Below are 19,286 nucleotides of genomic sequence, written 5' to 3' on the forward strand. Positions count from 1 at the left end.
CATGTTGCTGATGTCTCTCAGCATGTATGATCAAGCTCTACATTCGCACAAGTGGTGCTAGATAACTCAGAGATCAGGGTTGTTTAATTATTCAAGCAGAGTTCTTATTCTTTCAAGCTTATATTCTCTCAAATGCTACATTTTCCTAAATGTGTCTGTTACAATCTTTAATATTATCCTTGATATGTTTCGTGCTTTTAAATTGTAGTATAATTAGTTGATGATTAAAAGGCACTAAAATGATGTGATTAGCAAATCAGGTAGAGGAGGAATGGGGAGAAATATCTTCATAAAATCATACCAATTTTATGATTTGGTATGAACTATCAGACAGATTGTTGAATCAGTTCCCAATGGAGAAATATTGTAACCTATACGGTAATGACGTGTAAAAACATAGGGAATAGGTTGGGATGTGGATACAGCTCTATCAGAGTTTGAATTCCAGCAGCAATTGACTGAACAGCTTCTTTGCTGTGTAAGACATCCTCAGGCATAAATACTTCTCTATCCAGCAAGGGTGAAGTTTGGGGTGTTATATTTGTCTATGGGGAAGTTGGGATGGTAATCACTCACTTTCGCCAGGATGTCCTTTATCTATTCGCGCGCGTGTCTGCTGTCTGTCTGTCTGTCTGTCTGTCTGTCTGTCTGTCTTTTTAGCAGGAAGTGTAATATAGCTGGTATTTAACCAGGAGGGTGTGAGGAAGGGTTCCGACCTGAAACATCACCTATTCCGTGTCTCCAGAGATACTGCCGGAACCCACTGAATTACTCCAAAAGTTAGTGTCTACCTTTGGCATTTAACCAAGTTTAAAATCTTGTGTAAACTATTCTTCTCCCTTAGATTATGCTAAAGGATTTGGTGGCAAATATGGAGTAGAAACAGATAAGGTGGATAAATCTGCCATGGGATACGACTACAAGGGAGTGACGGACAAACACGAGTCACAAAAAGGTGTGTTGGTTAAATACGCTCGCTGTCCACTTATACAAGATGGGGACTCCCATTCTCACACGAGATGACACTTTGCAATCCAACTCCCCTTCCACCTACTTGAGGGAGGCCATCTTGCAATCTTAAGGGCCTGTCCCACGAGCATGCGACTGCATGCGGCAAGCGCGACCAAACCGGAAGCTGGGGCCGCGCGGATGTCGAGTGATCCCCGTACAGGGCCGGTCCCACCAACATGCGACTGCATGCGGCGAGCATGACCAAACCAGAAGCGGGGGCTGCGCGGAGGTCGAGTGTGTGATGTGAAGTTCGAGCGAAGTCCGCGGGAAGTTCGTGCTAGGCGTACGCCGTCAAGACGGTGCATACGGCATCGAGACGGCGCGTACACCCGTCGAGGCGGTGCGTATGGCCTCAATGCGGCTGCAGGCCGGCAGGCCGTTGCCGTGCAGAATTTTTGAACACTGTCAGTTTTCCGGAGCCCCGCGCCATGTAGGGAGCAGCTCCGCACAACTCCATACGCCTCCAGCGATCGAAGTGGGACCGGCCCTGCAAGGCCGTACAGCTCAAGCGACCACGTTAGGTCGCTCTTGCCATATGCCGTCGCATGCTCGTGGATCAGGCCCTTTAATAATCCCCTCACCACCCCACACTCCTACAGGTATGAAACTTACACTCCCATTCCTCCCACCATCATCCGACCTACTCGGGATAGCATCTTGCAATCCTACCCACGCCCCCACTGTACTCACTCAGGATGGCAGTTTGCAATTCCACTGCCCATTTGCCCCACTGCCACATTGACATCTTGACACCCACTGCCACTCCCCCGCACACAGCATGGCATCTTACAATCTTACTCCCCAACCCTCTACCCACCTGCATGGAATGGTGACTTGCTAAGCCACTCTCCTCACCTATATCCCTTCCTCGGGCTTCATATTTCACTCCTCTCCTTACTTTACACCCATTTGTCTCCTTTTCAATTTTAATCTTTGTGCACCATTCTGCTAATCTAAACTCCTCTCACCTGTAACCACCTATCACTTGCCAGACTTTGTCCCAACCCCATCTTTTTTCCAGCTTTCTCTCCCTTACCACAATCAGTGGTCCTGACCCGAAGCATCATCTATCCATATCCTCCAGAGATGCCTGCAGACCCACTGAATTACTCCAGTACTTTGTTTCTGTTTGTAAACTAGCATCTGCAGTTTCTTGTGTCTTCTTTCTTTGGCCTCCATACCCTCTGGACAGATCCCTTCCCTCTTTCTCCTGAAGATGCTTGTGGGTACCTGCATCAAACTGTAGAATTTTTCCTTCGAGAAATCAATCTGTTTGATTGTCATTATTAATTGTGTGCTCCTACAATCCTGTGTTAGTTTATTCCTGTTTTTATTTTCAAATGTATTTGTAATATTTCTATTTTTCCTACAAAAGAACAAATAGCATCCCAAGCAACCTACCATCCCTCCCCATCAACCCCTCCCTCTCCACTCTTTGCTTCCCCCTGATCTATCCCCAGACTTCAGCTGCCCGATATGGTTAACTCATCTGTTTTTTTCACCAAGCGGTTCTTGTCCCTTGCGATTGGTACATGCACAGCAGTAGGCACTAGATGAGAACTAAATTAAGCTTTGGTGCATTTCATTTCTACAGTCAAGCAGCTGTACTGCTTATCTGAAGTACCACAGGGCTAATAATCATGGAATTGTATCTAATTTGGTTTAGTGCCCTTGGAGAGGAAGAATATAACTTCATGCAAAAAATCAGTTTGGTGTCATTACAGCGATTGCCTTAGTAACAGTTTTTCTAATGTGTCTCCTATCTATCTTTATTTTGCAGATTATTCCAAAGGGTTTGGAGGGCAATATGGGGTGCAGCAGGACCGGATGGACAAGGTAGGTCCTTATAGATTAGAATCTCTCTGACAATCTTCAAGGTCTGTGACAAAGCAAGGAATAGTCACAGACTTGAGCAATGCTACCCCTCTTTCTGAGCACTGTGCACCATGTACCTACATCCCAGCACTGCAGTAAACTAAAACAGTCTGGTGCTGTCATGTTTCCACGTCAGTGACAAGCCATTTCTGAAACAGTACCTTGCTTGTCATGGATGTTCATGCTTACTTATACCTCTAATGCACGTCAATGTATTAATTTCACCTTTATTTTTTATTGAAATTTACTTTTGACTGCTAGTTTGCCTCAGATGGTAGTCCTCTTGGATCATGAGTTCAAGCACAATACTAATTGACCTGAGTGGACAGCCTCATGTTGTAGTCACAATCATAGAACACTTGAATAATACATTACAGATGGATGTTTCTGGAAGGCAGCTGAGAACAGCTAGTTTTGGATGGTTGTCCAGCCTAATCACCGGGCTAAGCCACGCACCATCACCAAAGACTGAGGCTGACACTCTTGAGTTCATTGAGAAGCCGCCCTTACGATGAGCTAGATTGTACAACATCTCCGCATTCCTTATCCCTCAGCTGACTGAGCAGATGGCAGAGACAGAAGGTCCAACACCTCCAGTAGCCTGAGCTTTCAGATGGGGATAAACCCCATAGGCTGGTCCATGTCCCTGGGTATTTTGACAACCTGGATATTTTTCCCTTGTTGCGAGATCAACAGCTGATCACTTTAACAATTCACATTGCAGAGTGCAGGTTCCTTCACTGAGATGGAGGGTCCAACCTCGTCCTATCAAAAGACAACGCCAGTGGAAGCCGGTGAGTGACTCTCTACAGTCAGTCGGGATCAATGGCCATAGTACAGAATCAAACAGGCATTACTGGGCAGAATCCACAAACCTGCATGTTTGTATGTTTCCTCTCCCTTCTCTGCATTTCTCAACATTGACTAATAACCAGCAAGTGACAAAACTGGAGCCAAATGGGAAATGGTGGGAAATTACGATAAACCAAGAGTAGAAAAAGTAAAACCACTTCAGCTGCCAAATGTCCACAATCCTATCTGGAGGGGGGGAAGGGTTAGATGTGGTCATTTGCCTACCCTGGAGGAACCAGTGGCACTCCTGCCCAGGGATATAGGTCATTGGCTAAAGGTCTGCCTTCAGGAGGTGTGACGTGGGCAAGAGTTACAGTCCTGCCCCCTGCAGTCATTAGTCAGCAGCTGAAGTCATGGTGAATATTTTTACTTTCATTTCTCTCCATTCCCACTGAGACCAGGGTGCTGTCTCCCTCCCAACCATATCAATGTTGTGGTGGCACCCAGTGGTTGGGCCACTAGCTACATGAGCCCTCAGCAGTCGGTCACGTGACTGGCAATGGCGGGGAGGAGTTATCAAGGGGCATAGGGGTGTGTCCTGGGATATATAATGAACCCTGGGACAACCCTCTCTCTTACTTCGAGCTGACCAGCTCTCTTCTCTCTAGGGGTGAGTGTCCTCCCACCTCGGCAGAGGCTCAGTTCGTACCCACGAGGCAACAGCCTCGTAGCAGCAACGACAACTTTAAGTTAGAGGACCTACGTGCATGTATAACAAATCTTTTATGCCTGAATAAAGTAACCCATTTGTTCACCACGTTTGGTGCCTCTACAATATGTTAAATAATGACATATGCAGGGAGCACATTTAATACTACAGGTCGTTTACAATCTGTTCCTGACGCAAAGTTCCCTCATCTTCCCTATCTAGGAATTACTCATTGGTTTCCTTTTGCCTTATATACATCTCCTCATTTCTATCATTCAAAAAAAAAATCACTTTGCCTGATTATTTGTTTTGCATCATTTATCTAATTCTAGCTGAATGCACCTTTGAAATTCTCATACAGCTGCTATGTGTACACACTCATTCACCTTATTCTCTTTACCTCGCTTCGTTTACTTCTGACCATTTTTCCTCACCCCCTTTCCTCCCTCTCTTGTTCTATTCCTCTTTCACGCTCCCTTTATTTCTGTTTATGTTTCTCCATCTCTCTCCCTTTCTCCGTTAATTCACCCCTCTGTCTTGCTCCCTCTGTCATCCTCTCTCTGTGACTTGCTGTTCGTTCCTCCCTCTCTCTCTCTCACTACCTTCCCCTTTTCCTCATTCAGTCTCAATCTCATTATTTTCCCTTCTACTTCACCATCTTCCTCCATCTCCCCCTTTCCCGCAGTCTGTCATGGTCATTCTCCACCTGCCCCTGCTTTCCTATCCCTCCCCTTTCTTCCTCTCTTTCCTCTCCCTCACTCACTGTCTTGCTACCTCTCTTTCTTTCTCTGTTCATTCTGTCTCATTTCTTCTCTCCTGATCCCCTTGCTATATCTCATGCCTTCTATCCATCTCCCCTTGTCCTTCACTCTGCCTCACTCCCCCTGATTTCCTCTCTCTGCTCTGTGTCTGCAGCCAGCAGCAACGCCAAGAGCCTGAAGTCGAGGTTCGAGGGCATGGCCAGAGCTGGTGAAGAGGCCAACAAAAAGAAAGCTGAGGAGGAACGTGCCCGGAGACAAGCCCGAGAGAGACTGGAGCGGGAGGAAGCATGCAAGAAGCAGCAGGTGAGCTAGGGAGAGGAAAGAGGTTGAGTGCAAACAGCTGTTGGCCAACTGAGAACAAGCTGGACCACTCAGGATAATTTAGAGTCACCATGGTAATTCTGTTCTGGTGTTGCACCATGCCAGAAAACCATTCTGATGAGAGATTATTTTGCAAAAGAAATATAGGTCGGCACAGTAGTGCAGTGAGTTGAGCCGTTACATTGCAGCACCAGAGAACCAGGTTCAATCTTGACCTTGGTTGTGGTCTGTGTGGAGTTTGCACAGTCGCCCTCTGACTGCATAGTTTCTCCTGCGTGCTTGGGATTCTTCTCACATCCACAAGTCATAAGGTTCAGCAGGTTAATTGGCTGTTGTAAATGTCCCAAATGGATAAATGAGTAGTAAACTCTGTTGAAGTGAATGTGGGGAGATTAAAAAAAACATGGGATTAATGTACAATTAATATAAATGGGTCGTTGATGGTATAACTAACTGGGATAACAGTTTAAATTCCATTTGGAATATTTTGGAGGACCAAGAAACCAAAAACCACGAACATAGAGCTAGTGTATGGGGAGCCGCTCGTTGGTACATACTCAGTGCACTGAAGGCCTATTTCCATGCTGTATCTCTAAAGTAAACTTAAGAGTCTGTATTGAACAACATCAACACAATTGGGCTCAATGACTCCTTCAATGCTGTAACATTCTCAGGTCCCATGTGCTGATTCACATTAATCACAGGGATGGAAGGTCTGTGGTGGGCATCGGTACTGCCGATCTTAAGAGTCAGGGAGAGGCAGCTACAGACCCCATTTCTGTTGGACTTTCACTATCTTGCTGTGCAGTTTTGAGAGATCTCTGCTAAGCTCAATCGTCTGAGTACTTGATGTTGAGATGAGGTAATGCAGAGTGCTCAGGCTTATAAAGCACATACTTTATGTCATATAACAAGCCTTTTAAGGGCTGAGTACTTTGGGAGTGGTGGAGGTTGTTAAAGGAGGATAAGGAATAATACATTAGGAGATGACTAGTAATGAATTGACGTCAACTATGAGGGATCTGGCAGGAAGAGTATATAGGATTAAGCTATGGGCTCAGGACGAATAAAGAACTATACAGAAGTATATCAGACAAGGGAGACTTGTTTACACTACCCAAGGACATCAACGATAGATTTTTGCAATTTTATCAGACATTATACTCATCAAAAACACCAGCCTGCTCTGCGAACATGCAAAACTTTCTGCAGAAATGCAACCTCTCTGGTTTAAACGAGAGAGAGAGAGAGAGAGTTATTGGCGCAGAAATAACTATGATAGACAGAGCCTTAGCCCTTTTAAACACTGATCAGAAGATATTAGCTAAAATTTTAGCCCACAGATTAAGTTTAGTTATCGATAAATGAATACACCCTGACCAATCAGGCTTTATATCTAAACGATATTCATTCTTCAATTTGATGCGCTTGTTTAATATAATATATTCAAAGAAAATATTAAATAAAGACTTAGCAATCATCTCGCTAGACGCTGAAAAAGCATTTGATCAAGTGGAATGGTCCTATCTTTTCTCTGTGATGGAAACATTTCAACTCGGTGAAAACTTTTGCTCATGGGTGACTCCTATATAAAACCACAACAGCAAGGATACTGACAAACCAAATGATGTCACCCAAATTTCAGATGTTGTAGACAAGGATATCCACTATCCCCGCTTTTATTTGCCCTCGTTATAGAACCACTCACCGAGAGTATCAGATCTGAGCCAGGCATCCATGGGTACAATACTAAACATACAGTTAATAAAATTTCTTTATACGCAGATGATGTATTATTATACATCACAAACCCCGAAATTAGTATTCCAAGTTTATTAAATCTCATAACTCAATTTGGCTCATTCTCTGGATATAGAATTAATTGGAATAAAAGTGAAATTATGCCAATAACGGAACAAAATCCGTCTAAACTTCAACAATTCCCTTTTAAAATTGCCTATGAAAAGTTTAAATACCTTGGAATCTGTGACCAGGAAATATACTTCTCTATTCAAATCAAATTTTCCTTTTTTAATTACTAAACTACACAGAAACATCCAATTTTGGAAAACACTTCCCATCTCACTAGTTGGTAGAATTAATGCCATAAAGATGATGTTTCTCCACAACTATTATACTTATTCCAATTAATTCCGATATATCTTCCAACATTTTTTTTCAAAAAAATTGATTCAGTTGTTACTAATTTTATTTGGGATTACAAGACCCATAGAATAAATAAAAGGCATCTATGTGAGTCTAAAGCTAATGGAGGATTAGCTTTACCAAACTTTCTATTTTATTATATAACCTTATAATATAAATATAACCTTCTGGCTGGATAACACTGATCAGCAGCCAGATTGGCTAAAGATGGAGAAGGAGGATTATCTCTAAAGTTATCGATAATCAAGTGGACACAGATCCAAAATTAATAATATTAGGACTATCAGAACATTCCACAAACTTTACGATAAGCCAGAGACACTTTCTTGATTACAGTGTAATGACTGCGAAAAAATTAATACTTACATTTTGGGAACAAAACAGCAACCCCCACAATTAAAATGTGGAAGACAGAAATGACCGAGACATTGCATTTGGAAAAAATAAGATTTGTCTTAATTGACAAACCAGAACTATTTTTAAAAATATGGTCTCCATTTATTGAATTAAAAAAAAAAGGAAACATGTTTAACACAAAATTAAAGTCAAACTTGAGTTTAGGGTTGGATGAACAACTATACTCAACATCTCCCGGATCTATCTCCACAATTTTTATATTTGTAATCACCTTTCTTTCTTGCTTTCTTTCTTTCTTTCTTTCTATTAGTTTATAGTTTCTCTTATCTCTTTCTTTATCTCTTTTCTTTAAAGAAAAACTTTAAAAAATGAAGCTATGTAAGAACTCTGTAACCAATTTGTCATTTATTACTATTGGTACATATGCTTTTAATAAAAATATATATTTTTAAATAACTATACAGAATGTATATAACATGAGGGGTAATGAATGAAGAGAAGCTTGGCAAAAGAGGACAGAATAGAATTTTGGAACTGACTGCTTGCCCAATGCAGTTGGGTTTATGTTGACCTGTGATTTTTGATCTTCACCCACAGGAGCAGATGGAGCAAGAGAAAGAGACAGAAGTTACAGAACCTGAAGTAGTTGAACCAATGAAACCAACTCCTCGTCGGCGGAGTCAGAAACCAATGGAGGAGCCAGAACCGGAGCCAGAGCCAGAACCGGAGCCAGAACCGAAGCGGTTACTGGAGCGAGTACCGGAACGAGAACCGGAACGAGAACCGGAACGAGAACCGGAGCGAGAACCGGAGCGGTTACCGGAGCCAGAGCAAGAAGAAGCCCAAATCTATGATGATCCTGATTCTTCTCATGAGGTAATGAACTCGAAATGTGAACTATTGAAGCATCGAACAATTCATTGGAGATAACTGGATAACATACAAACTCTATACAGCCATTAGTTAGGGTCGAACCTCATTTCTGGTGCTGTAAGGCAGCAACTCGACCGCTGCACCATTCCCTAATTACAGAATGAACTAATTACGGAATATTAGGAAATGGGGAAACATAATCATCACACAGATGTGTTTAATTTATGCAGTACTGGATAGAGGAGTTAAGAGAAAATTCTATGTATAATAACTTTTGTCCACTCTGAGACATTGCAGATGGAATTTTAATTTATACTTAATGCTTTCTTGACCATCCTAGGAATGCTTAATGTGAGTTTTATTGTAGATCTAATGCTTCTTGCATCATTCATGTGAATGGTGTTGAAATAGTGTTGAAGGAGTGTTTACTCTGCACCCAACCTGTACAGGGAGTCTTACAGGGTCGGCCCCGAGAGGGAGGGATAGAGAGAGAAGGTCGGGGGGAGAGTACTTTTTGAGTTGGGGGATGGCCTGTATTATGGAGGTCGAGCAACAAGAAAAATAATAATTGTGCCCCCCCCCCCCCCCCCCCCCGAGGCTGGTGATCAGTGATCACTCAGCGCCCCAATTTCAAAAACGTTCCGCTGCCCCTGTACTGCTTGTGTGCGCATCTGTTGACAAGACAGTGGCATTCTTATTCTCGCCATTATTCTCACTTGACCGACAACTGCCACACACCTCCAAAGCATGGCCTCATGCAAATTTACATTGAAAGACACGGCAGTGTCACCCAGCACAGCAATGTCGTGCTCCCGGTAGCATTCGGAATTTAAGGATTTGTGGGAAGCAGCTGACATGAGTGAGGCCGGCGAGCAACAGGAGAGAGGTGTTCAGATGGAGAGCACTGCCAGATGTGAGCGGGGAACTGAGGCCAGTTGTCCGTGATGTCTGGATCCCAATGCTCAGTGCTTCGTGTTTCGGAGTCGGCTAATGTTATTGATTTGTAATTAGCCTGAGTTGACAAAACCTTAATTTATTAATCCGGGAATATCCAGGGGGATGGGATAAGTGTAATATTAAAATGACATGCAAGGTGTCAGGCTGTCTGTCACAACATACAGCTCCGATAACCCATTTTTCCCTTCCGCTAAATATTGGGAAGGCAGCACTATTGTCATTTGCCACTCATCTATTATGTTTACCTCACTGACTATTTCTAAACCCCAGCCCCCTGCCCCCCTCCCCGCTCCCCCAATTCCTTTGACAGGTTGAATAGAAGTCCCCAATCTCATTGTTTTATTAATTGAACACATAGATGTACATCCTCAAGGAGTTTAATCAGATGGAAACAGGTTCAGATGCGATGTTTAAGAGCTTGTTCAAAGAAGGGGCCTCTTCTAAAGGAGTGACAGAGATACTTGTGGGGGAATGTGTGAGGAAGTTATTTTTTGTCTATAGTTTTAGCTTGAACCAGGCCATCTGAAGATTCAAAGTTTGATATAGACGTTGTGCTGATACTGACTCCCACCAACCACGTAATGAATATAATCCATTCTGGAGGTTTTATTTTTCTGATGCCATTTAAACTTCACGGATTTGAATTACTTCAATGGAAACGTAATTGGGAATGGGAAGCATTGGAACAACAATTTGCTCTCGGTACATATTAACTTTAATATAATAATGTATGCATGTTGGTCGGTGCAATCAAAACAAAGGTCTTTTTATCATTGTTGTGTTATGAATGCCACAGAAAATATGATGTATTCTCAAGATCACATTAAGTAGAATATTTTTGCTTAAATATATATTGTTATTGGACTTTGCATTTCGGTAAAGTCCCAGCTGAGAGGAAGACAGCAAAACACTGAAAATATTGGGGGTAAAAATGACTTCAGTTTAGGAAAACGAAGGAAATGGTAACAGAATACATACATACAGTGAGAAATTGTGTTCAATGAATTGATGAATTCTTTGACAAAGTAATTAGCATGTTAGATAACAAGGGTGTAGCAAATTTTGTTATACAAAATTTGGTCCATGAAGTTCCACATAAAAGATTAGATAAGCACCTGTAGACTTGAACATAGTAGGTTAAGTCCAGGGGGTCAGATATGGGGTTGTATGTGTGAGCCCGATATGTGGGCAGAGGGGCTAGGAGCAAGGCCAAGTGTATATCCAGTCAAGGTCTGGAATAGTATTAGGTGTGCAGTCAAAGCTGGGACAATGGGAGTGTTCAACACTGGGAACCTAAGCAGGTAAGGGGCTATGATCAGGGTAGAATAAGAGGCCAGGTGTGAAATGGGCCCTACTTATTTTGAGTGATCATAATAATCATAATCATACTTTATTAGCCAAGTATGTTTTGCAACATACGAGGAATTTGATTTGCCATACAGTCAGTCATACCAACAAAAAGCAACAAGACACAAAATACATTGTAACATAAACATTCACCACTGTGACTCCTCCACATTCCTCACTGTGATGGAAGGAGAAAAATAAGTTTGCCTTCTCAGGGTCAGGAATGAGTGAAGGTATGCAACTGGAGGCAGGGTCAGGAGTAGTACCAGGTGTGCAGTGAGACCCAGGTTGGTCAACATGAGCCACGTGCTTGATTATAATCTGATTTCCATACATGAATATACTAAGATCATTCATGTGCTGCACCTGTTGATCAGAGCCTGGCTCTACTGTGGAATGTAATTAGGAATGCAATTTAGCCTAACCTTATGCATAGCTAGTCCAATTTAAAGCATGAATGTTGCATTCAAGTGCAAGTTAAAAGCCTTGCTACTGTATGCACCAGATTCCACAATTTCAAGCTGAAAAATGCAAACGCTCCATACCCCTCCCACATCCCCCCTCCTCCCCCCTCGCTGGCCATGCTCCCATGGGCTTGGTCTCTTGCGATTTCTCACTCCCAACTCTCACCCAATGTTGACAGCCCTGTCTCATCTATATAATCAACAAGCCTAAAATCAACTGCCCTGCCCTCACAGTTCACCTTTGTGACCACTGCAAAAATACTCAATCAAGTTTGTAAGACAATCCACTGACTGTCCCTGAATAGCCCATTCTCTTTCAAATGGTAGTCATTTTTTTCCAAAGGAACCCTCTCCAATAGCTTCCCTCCAACTGATATGAGGCTCACTCACCCCCGTCTATAATATCCTGCATTATCGCTAGTTTTATTTTTAAACAAAGTGACAATGGGAGCTACTCTCCAGTCCTCTGGGATCTGTGTCAAGGCTCTTGGCTCTTGCCACTAGAGTCCAGTTGTAGCCCCTACCACCAATCTATCTGACACAACTGACTGCAACATTTAATTCCCCTGACTGCCTATGTTTTTATTTTTTATTTTATTACAGCAGCTGAATGTGGAGTACGAAGATATTTCTGAATATTCTCACCAACCAGTAACCAAGGAGGATTTGGAAGATCAGGGTGACTATGAGAATATGAGTGTTGTATCACAAGAATTGGCTGTTTCCATCGTCATTCCTGGTATTGGTAACAACTTTCTGCTGTGAAATGGGCCCTATATATTTTGAGTGATCATAATAATCATACTTTATTAGCCAAGTATGTTTTGCAACATAGAGTCATACCAATAAAAAGCAACAAGACACACAAAATACATTGTAACATAAACATTCACCACTGTGACTCCTCCACATTCCTCACTGTGAAAAATAAGTTCAATCTCTTCCCTTCTTTGTTCTCACGCGGTCAGGGGCCTCGAGCCTTCCGTTGACGGAACGATCTAGGCTCCCGTAGCCGGCGGTTGGGCCCTCTGCGTCGGGGTGATCAAGCTCCCTCGTAGGGGGAGATCTTAGCTCCCCCACGCCGGGCGATTGGACCCCGGGTCGGGGCTGGTCGAAGCTCTTGCGACTTTGGAACTTCCTGACATCGGTCTCTATCCGAGACTGCGAGCTCCTCGATGTTGAAATCCGCAGGTCGTGGTTGGAGCGTCGATCCCAGGCAAGGGATCGCAGGCTCTGATAGTAAGTCCATGGCCCCGTGGTAGGACTCAAAGTCAGTCTTGAGCAAGGTCTCCAGCTCCATGATGTTAGGTCGCAGAGCGACCGGAGATACAATCCAGAAAACAATCGCATCTCCTGCTACGTAAGAGATTGAAAAAAGTGACCCCCACCCCCTCCACCCCCCACATAAAACAAACCAGAAGACATTAACCTCCATACTTTTAAAACACATTAAAAAATAACAAAAAAGACGAAAAGACAGACAGACCATTGGCGAGGCTGCCATCGCTGACGGCGCCACCCGGTGGATAATGTGCTACTGAGTTGGGCTATGATGGGCTTTAAGGTGATTTGGTGTTGATGGGCATTGGTGGTACAGAATAAGATGATTCAGTTCTAAAGATTATAATAGTTCCTGTGCTGCTGGTTCAGGTGAGAGATTAGGGTGACATGGACACTAGTGTTGGAGGGCAGCAGGTTACAAGTGACAGTGGTTCAATAGTGAAAATGTAGATATCTTGTTAGTTGTGTCTTTCAAAGGATTTTACTGCAGATTAAAAAAAAATGGTTGTGTAAAATGGATTGCCTGCAGAAGTAAATTAATTAGATGAGAAATGGAGTAGATTATATTGAGGGTGTTGAGGGCAAGTTGGAGATGGGTATTTGGGGTGAAAGATGGGGATGACAGTTATTTAGGAAAAGATGCATTGAGGGCTGTCACGGAGAAGGTGAGGATGGGGATGTGAAGAAAAGTTGTGGTTATGAATATGGGGAATGGGTGTAGATAGAAATCTTAGGGCAAAGTGTGGTTGGTCGATGTGTGGATAAGATATGAACGTAGGTAGTTTGATGTTAGGAGGTTGCAGGGTGACCTGGACAGGTTGAGTGAGTGGGCAGATGCATGGCAGATGCAGTATAATATAGAAAAATGTGAGGTTATCCACTTTGGTGGCGAAAACAAGGGGGCAGATTATTATCTCAATGGGGTTAGGTTAGGTAAGGGGGAGGTGCAGCGAGACCTCGGTGTCCTTGTATACCAGTCACTGAAAGTTGGCGTGCAGGTACAGAAGGCAGTGAAGAAAGCTAATGGAATGTTGGCCTTAATAACAAGAGGATTTCGGTATAGGAGTAAAGAGGTTCTTCTGCAGTTGTATAGGGCTCTGGTGAGACCACATCTGGAGTATTGTGTACAATTTTGAGCTCCTAATTTGAAGAAGCGCCTCTACATCCTTAGAAGATTATGGAGAGTCGGCTTGTCAAGGACTCTCTCTAACTTCTATAGGTGCACAGTAGAGAGCATGCTGTCCGGTTGCATCATGGCTTGGTTCGGCAACTTGAGGTCCCTGGAAAGGAAAAGACTACAAAAAGTAGTAAACACTGCCCAGTCCATCATCGGCTCTGACCTCCCATCGAGGGGATCTATCGCAGTCGCTGCCTCAAAAAGGCTGGCAATATCATCAAGGACCCACACCATCCTGGCCACACACTCATCTCCCTGCTACCTTCAGGTAGAAGGTACAGGAGCCTGAAGACTGCAATGACCAGGTTCAGGAATAGCTACTTCTCCACAGCCATCAGGCTATTAAACTTGGCTCGGACAAAACTCTGATTATTAATAACCCATTATCTGTTATTTGCACTTCCACAGTTTATTTATTCATGCGTGTATTTACGTATATAACGGTATATGGACACACTGATCTGTTTTGTAGTCAATGCCTACTATGTTCTGTTGTGCTGAAGCAAAGCAAGAATTTCATTGTCCTATCAGGGACACATGACAATAAACTCTCTTGACTTGACTTCTTGACTTTTGTTTGAGGCAGTGCAGCGCAGGTTCACGAGATTGATCCCTGGGATGGCGGGACTGTCATATGAGGAAAGATTGAAAAGACTAGGCTTGTATTCACTGGAGTTTAGAAGGATGAGGGGGAATCTTATAGAAACATGTAAAATTATAAAAGGACTGGCCAAGCTAGATGCAGGAAAAATGTTCCCAATGTTGGGCGAGTCCAGAACCAGGGGACCCAGTCTTAGAGTAAAGGGGAGGCCATTTAAGACTGAGGTGAGAAAAATCTTTTTCACCCAGAGTTGTGAATTTGTGGAATTCCCTGCCACAGAGGAGGCTAAATCACTGGATGGATTTAAGAGAGAGTTAAATGGAGCTCTGGGGCTAGTGGAATCAACAGATATGGGGAGAAGGCAGGCACGGGTTATTGATTGGGGACGGTCAGCCATGATCACAATGAATGGCGGTGCTGGCTCAAAGGGCCGAATGTCCTCCTCCTGCATCTATTCCTGTTTATATGAAAGGTCAAAATGGTCAAACATTGACTTGGTAAAACCTAGTGTATTCCTAAAATTCTTTGCTCTTTGATTTGTCCATAGGTGATGAGAATGTTTACGACATTGTAGATGCTGGTGTGACTGCAACAGCTTTGTATGATTACCAAGGAGGTAGGTCAGCAATGAAAAATAAATGGAATTAAAAGAAACATGTTTAAACAATTCTCTTCTCTTTGGATTCCACTATCCCGTCTCTGACAGAGAGTGAGAGTAATAACCCTTCCGTCTGGTTGGGCAAATGCCACATGTCTACAGAGGAGCATTGAATCAGCTCCCTTCACCCATTCTACCTTTTTATTCTATTACAGTGCTCCATTTCTCTATCTTTTCTCCATTGCTCGTCAAAAATCTAGCAGTCTAAATCATGTGCATTTCAAATTCCGGAAGTGGCGGCGCTGTTAACAGCTGCGGCTCGCCTGCAGTCCGTCTGTCTTTACTTTTTTCTGTTGGTTTTTTTGTCTTGTTTTGGTTAAGTTTTAGTTTGTTGGGTTGTGTTAGAGGGGGTGGAACATGTTCTCTGTCTCTTCCTTCGGGGGAATGCGACTTTTTCATGTCGTATCCCCCTTCTCTGCCTCCGTCTGCGCTGAGGCCTAATGGCGGAGCTGGCGGCCTCCAGCCTGCGACCGACCCCGAGGCTCCGGAGGCAGAGCCAGCCAGGACTTACCAACGAGAGGCTGGCCGTCTTCGGGGCTGAGCAGCGGTGGCCCGACTTGCTGATTCCCGTTTTGGCTTTCGGCGGCGGCCTGGGGCATGCAGCGGGGCCCGGAGCTGGGGCAGCGGCCTGGAGCTGAAAGAGCGGAGACTGCAAAAGCTGGGAGAGAGCGGAGACGGCGGGACCTGAGCAGCGATGCGGGACAGAAGCTGTGCTGGGGCAGCGATGGAGCTGGGGCATCGGCCTGGAGCTGACAGTTTATCTCTATCGGAGACTGCAGGATCTGGAGCTGGGGGCGGCGACCTGGAGCTGGGGCGGCAGCCCGGAGCTGATGCTGTGGCGGGCCGTCTCGGAGCGGGGATGGCGTTCCGGCTATCGGCAGCGGCGACATCACCACGGAGGTCCGCTGGATTGGAGAGCTTTCATCTCCGGCCTGGATCGAGCCTCAAATCAGAGGGAGAACAAGGAGAAAGAAAAAAAAGACTTGTCCAGTGAGGATGTGCTTGGTGAATCACTGTGGTGGATGTTTAATGCAGCATTGTATGTTTTGATTATTGAAATTTCTATGACTGCGAAGTTTCGTTCAGACCGTAAGGTCTGAATGACAATAAAGGATCTATCTATCTATCTATCTATCTAAATGATCCCCAGAATCCCAAGTCTTGTGGGAGAGCAGGTTCTTGATTCCCATTTTTGTGTGCATAAATGGGTCTTTGAAACTAAAAGTTTGAGAGATGATCAGTGAGATTTTATGATGTTTGAGATGTTCAGTTGACAGTTTATCTCTATCCTATTTCCTCCATTGGAACATTTCAGAACAACAAGGCATATTGTTAAAGTCACATTTATACCTTCAATTTGGTTAATTTAGCTTTCAAATTGAGTCAAATCAGTACTTGAAAGAAAAATAAATTGTAGGCATGCAGCCAATGATCAATGCAGCAGGTTTAGATAGAAATTTAGGGCAAAGTGTGATTGGTGGATGTGGGGATAAGATTGGACCAGTTGAATTAGTCTGCAGAATCCTGATACTGAGTGAAGGACTAAATGGCTTCCAACTGTCCTGCTACCATTCCATTATTGTGTCATCAACATTCTGAGATATAGAGGGATCTGAATGTCCTAGTGCATGATTTGTAAAAAGCTAAAATGCTTATAAAATGTAATTGGTTATTGCTGGCCATTTAAATAGTTAAATAGGATGTTGATGAGATTACCTCGAGTCATGTGTGCAGTGTTGCTCTCTTTATTAAAGGAAGGGTGTTGATCAATTGAAGCAGTTTGGGTTTAGATTTAGAAAAATAGTACATGGAATGGATTAGTTGTGTCTTAAAGAACGATTGGACAGACTGGGCCTGCATCCGCTGGAGTTTTGAAGAATGAGAGAGGATTTGGTAGAAATATATAGGATCTTGAAGAGTCTTGATAATGGATTTGGGGGGATGTTTCTGCTTGTGTGAGAAACAAGAACTAAGGTATATTTTGTCACTCACAGGATACCGCAAGGCTCGGTGCTGGGAACACAGCTATTTACAATATACATCAATGATTTGGATGAAGGGATTCAAAGTAGCATTAGCAAATTTGCAGATGACACAAAGCTGGGTGGCAGTGTGAACTGTGAGGAGGATGCTATGAGAATGCAGGGTGTCTTGGACAGGTTGGGGGAGTGGGCAGATGCATGGCAGATGAAGTTTAATGCGGATAAATGTGAGGTTATCCACTTGTAGAAAAACCAGGAAGGCAGATTACTCTAAATGGTGTCAAGTTGGGAAAAGCGGAAGTACAACGGGATCTGGGGGTCTTTGTACATCAGTCTATGAAAGTAAGCATGCAGGTACAGCAGGCAGTGAAGAAAGCTAATGGCAGGTTGGCCTTTATAACAAGAGGAATCGAATATAAGAGCAAAGAGGGCCTTCTGCAGTTGTACAGAGCCCTAGTGAGACCACACCTTGAGTATTGTGTGCAGTTTTGGTCCCCTAATTTGAGGAAGGACATTCTTGCTATAGAGGGAGTGCAGCGTAGGTTTACAAGGTTAATTCCCGGGATGGCGGGACTGTCATATGCTGAGAGAATGGAGCAGCTGGGCTTGTACACTCTGGAGTTTAGAAGGATGAGAGGGCATTTCATTGAAACATATAAGATTGTTAAGGGCTTGGACACGCTAGAGGCAGGAAACATGTTCCCGATGTTGGGGGAGTCCAGAACCAGGGGCCACAGTTTAAGAGTAAGGAATAAGCCATTTAGAACGGAGACGAGGAAACACTTTTTTTTCACAGAGAGTGGTGAGTCTGTGGAATTCTCTACCTCAGAGGGCCGTGGAGGCAGGTTCTCTGGATGCTTTCAAGAGAGAGCTAGATAGGGCTCTTAAAAATAGCGGAGTCGGGGGATATGGGGAGAATGCTGGAATGGGGTACTGATTGGGGATGATCAGCCATGATCACATTTGAATGGCGGTGCTCGCTCGAAGGGCCGAATGGCCTACTCCTGCACCTATTGTCTATTGTCTAAGCCCATAAATCTGGAACTCTTTCTCAAAGGTCAATGAAAGGCAGAGGTGGACAAATTCTTGATTAGGGAGTGAAAGGTTATTGTATATAGACGGCCACTCGAGTCTGCTCTGCCATTTTATATCATGACTGACATAATTGCAGCCTGAGCTCTTTATTCTTGTCTGAATGGGGTTTGTGGGCTATAGGACTGACTTGCATTCATTTATCATTTCAAGCACCACAAATTCTATTAACTTTCAGTCTTCCCTACTAAGAGAGTCCACAAGTTTTTGCATCTGACTCTTATAATTAACACCCTAAGGCCTTGTGTCATTTTGGTGAATCTGCACTGTACTCCAGATTGAGGTTTGGTGCCCAGAGCTGAATATGATATTCCAAATAGGGTCTGACCAACTTCTATTCAACTGAAACATGTTTTCCTCAGGTATGCAATGTCGTTATAATTACAGAGCCAATATTTCATTAGCTTTCTGATTAGTTTTGTACCTCTCCACTAGATTTTAGTGATTTAAATACATGGATACCTAATCCCTCTGTTTCTTCTCACTAGTTAACTTTGAATGTGTGGGAAGCATTTCAGTTTGTCTTTTGTTTTGGATACAAGTATAACCCAGTTCAATTTTCTGTGTTATTTCCTATCAGTTAATATGTTTTTTTGCCAGCACCACTATGTAGCTAATGTTTTCAACGATTTAATAATAATAGTAAAAATAATATGTTGGTGGTTCCTTGTGATTTGTTAATTGCAGTTGCAGAACTTGCTTTTCCACCTGACTTGAATATACAACTTATTTGTGTCCATGATAAATATGAAAAGCTAAGCCCCTGACATAGTTCCTCTGAACATTACATGATTGACCACTGTTGAATGCAGCTTTTCACCCCTGCACATGTCCACAACATAGTTCCAGTATTTCTATTACA

At 43.4% G+C, this 19,286-nt stretch overlaps 1 protein-coding gene across 3 annotated transcripts in view; it reads left to right on the forward strand.

The window, feature by feature from the left end:
* Positions 1-19,286, forward strand: part of hcls1 (hematopoietic cell-specific Lyn substrate 1) — a 44,856-nt gene that overhangs the window by 23,735 nt on the left and 1,835 nt on the right. Inside the window, exons 9-15 of one of the 3 annotated variants that reach the window (XM_055653262.1) lie at positions 845-955; positions 2,792-2,847; positions 3,611-3,680; positions 5,303-5,451; positions 8,590-8,868; positions 12,237-12,378; positions 15,240-15,308. In XM_055653262.1, the coding sequence (XP_055509237.1) occupies positions 845-955; positions 2,792-2,847; positions 3,611-3,680; positions 5,303-5,451; positions 8,590-8,868; positions 12,237-12,378; positions 15,240-15,308 (876 nt within the window). The remainder of the gene's footprint in view (positions 1-844; positions 956-2,791; positions 2,848-3,610; positions 3,681-5,302; positions 5,452-8,589; positions 8,869-12,236; positions 12,379-15,239; positions 15,309-19,286) is intronic. The other 2 variants (XM_055653263.1, XM_055653264.1) reach the window with 2 other exon arrangements.

Source organism: Leucoraja erinacea, chromosome 22, assembly GCF_028641065.1.
Source record: "Leucoraja erinacea ecotype New England chromosome 22, Leri_hhj_1, whole genome shotgun sequence".
NCBI lineage: Eukaryota > Metazoa > Chordata > Chondrichthyes > Rajiformes > Rajidae > Leucoraja > Leucoraja erinaceus.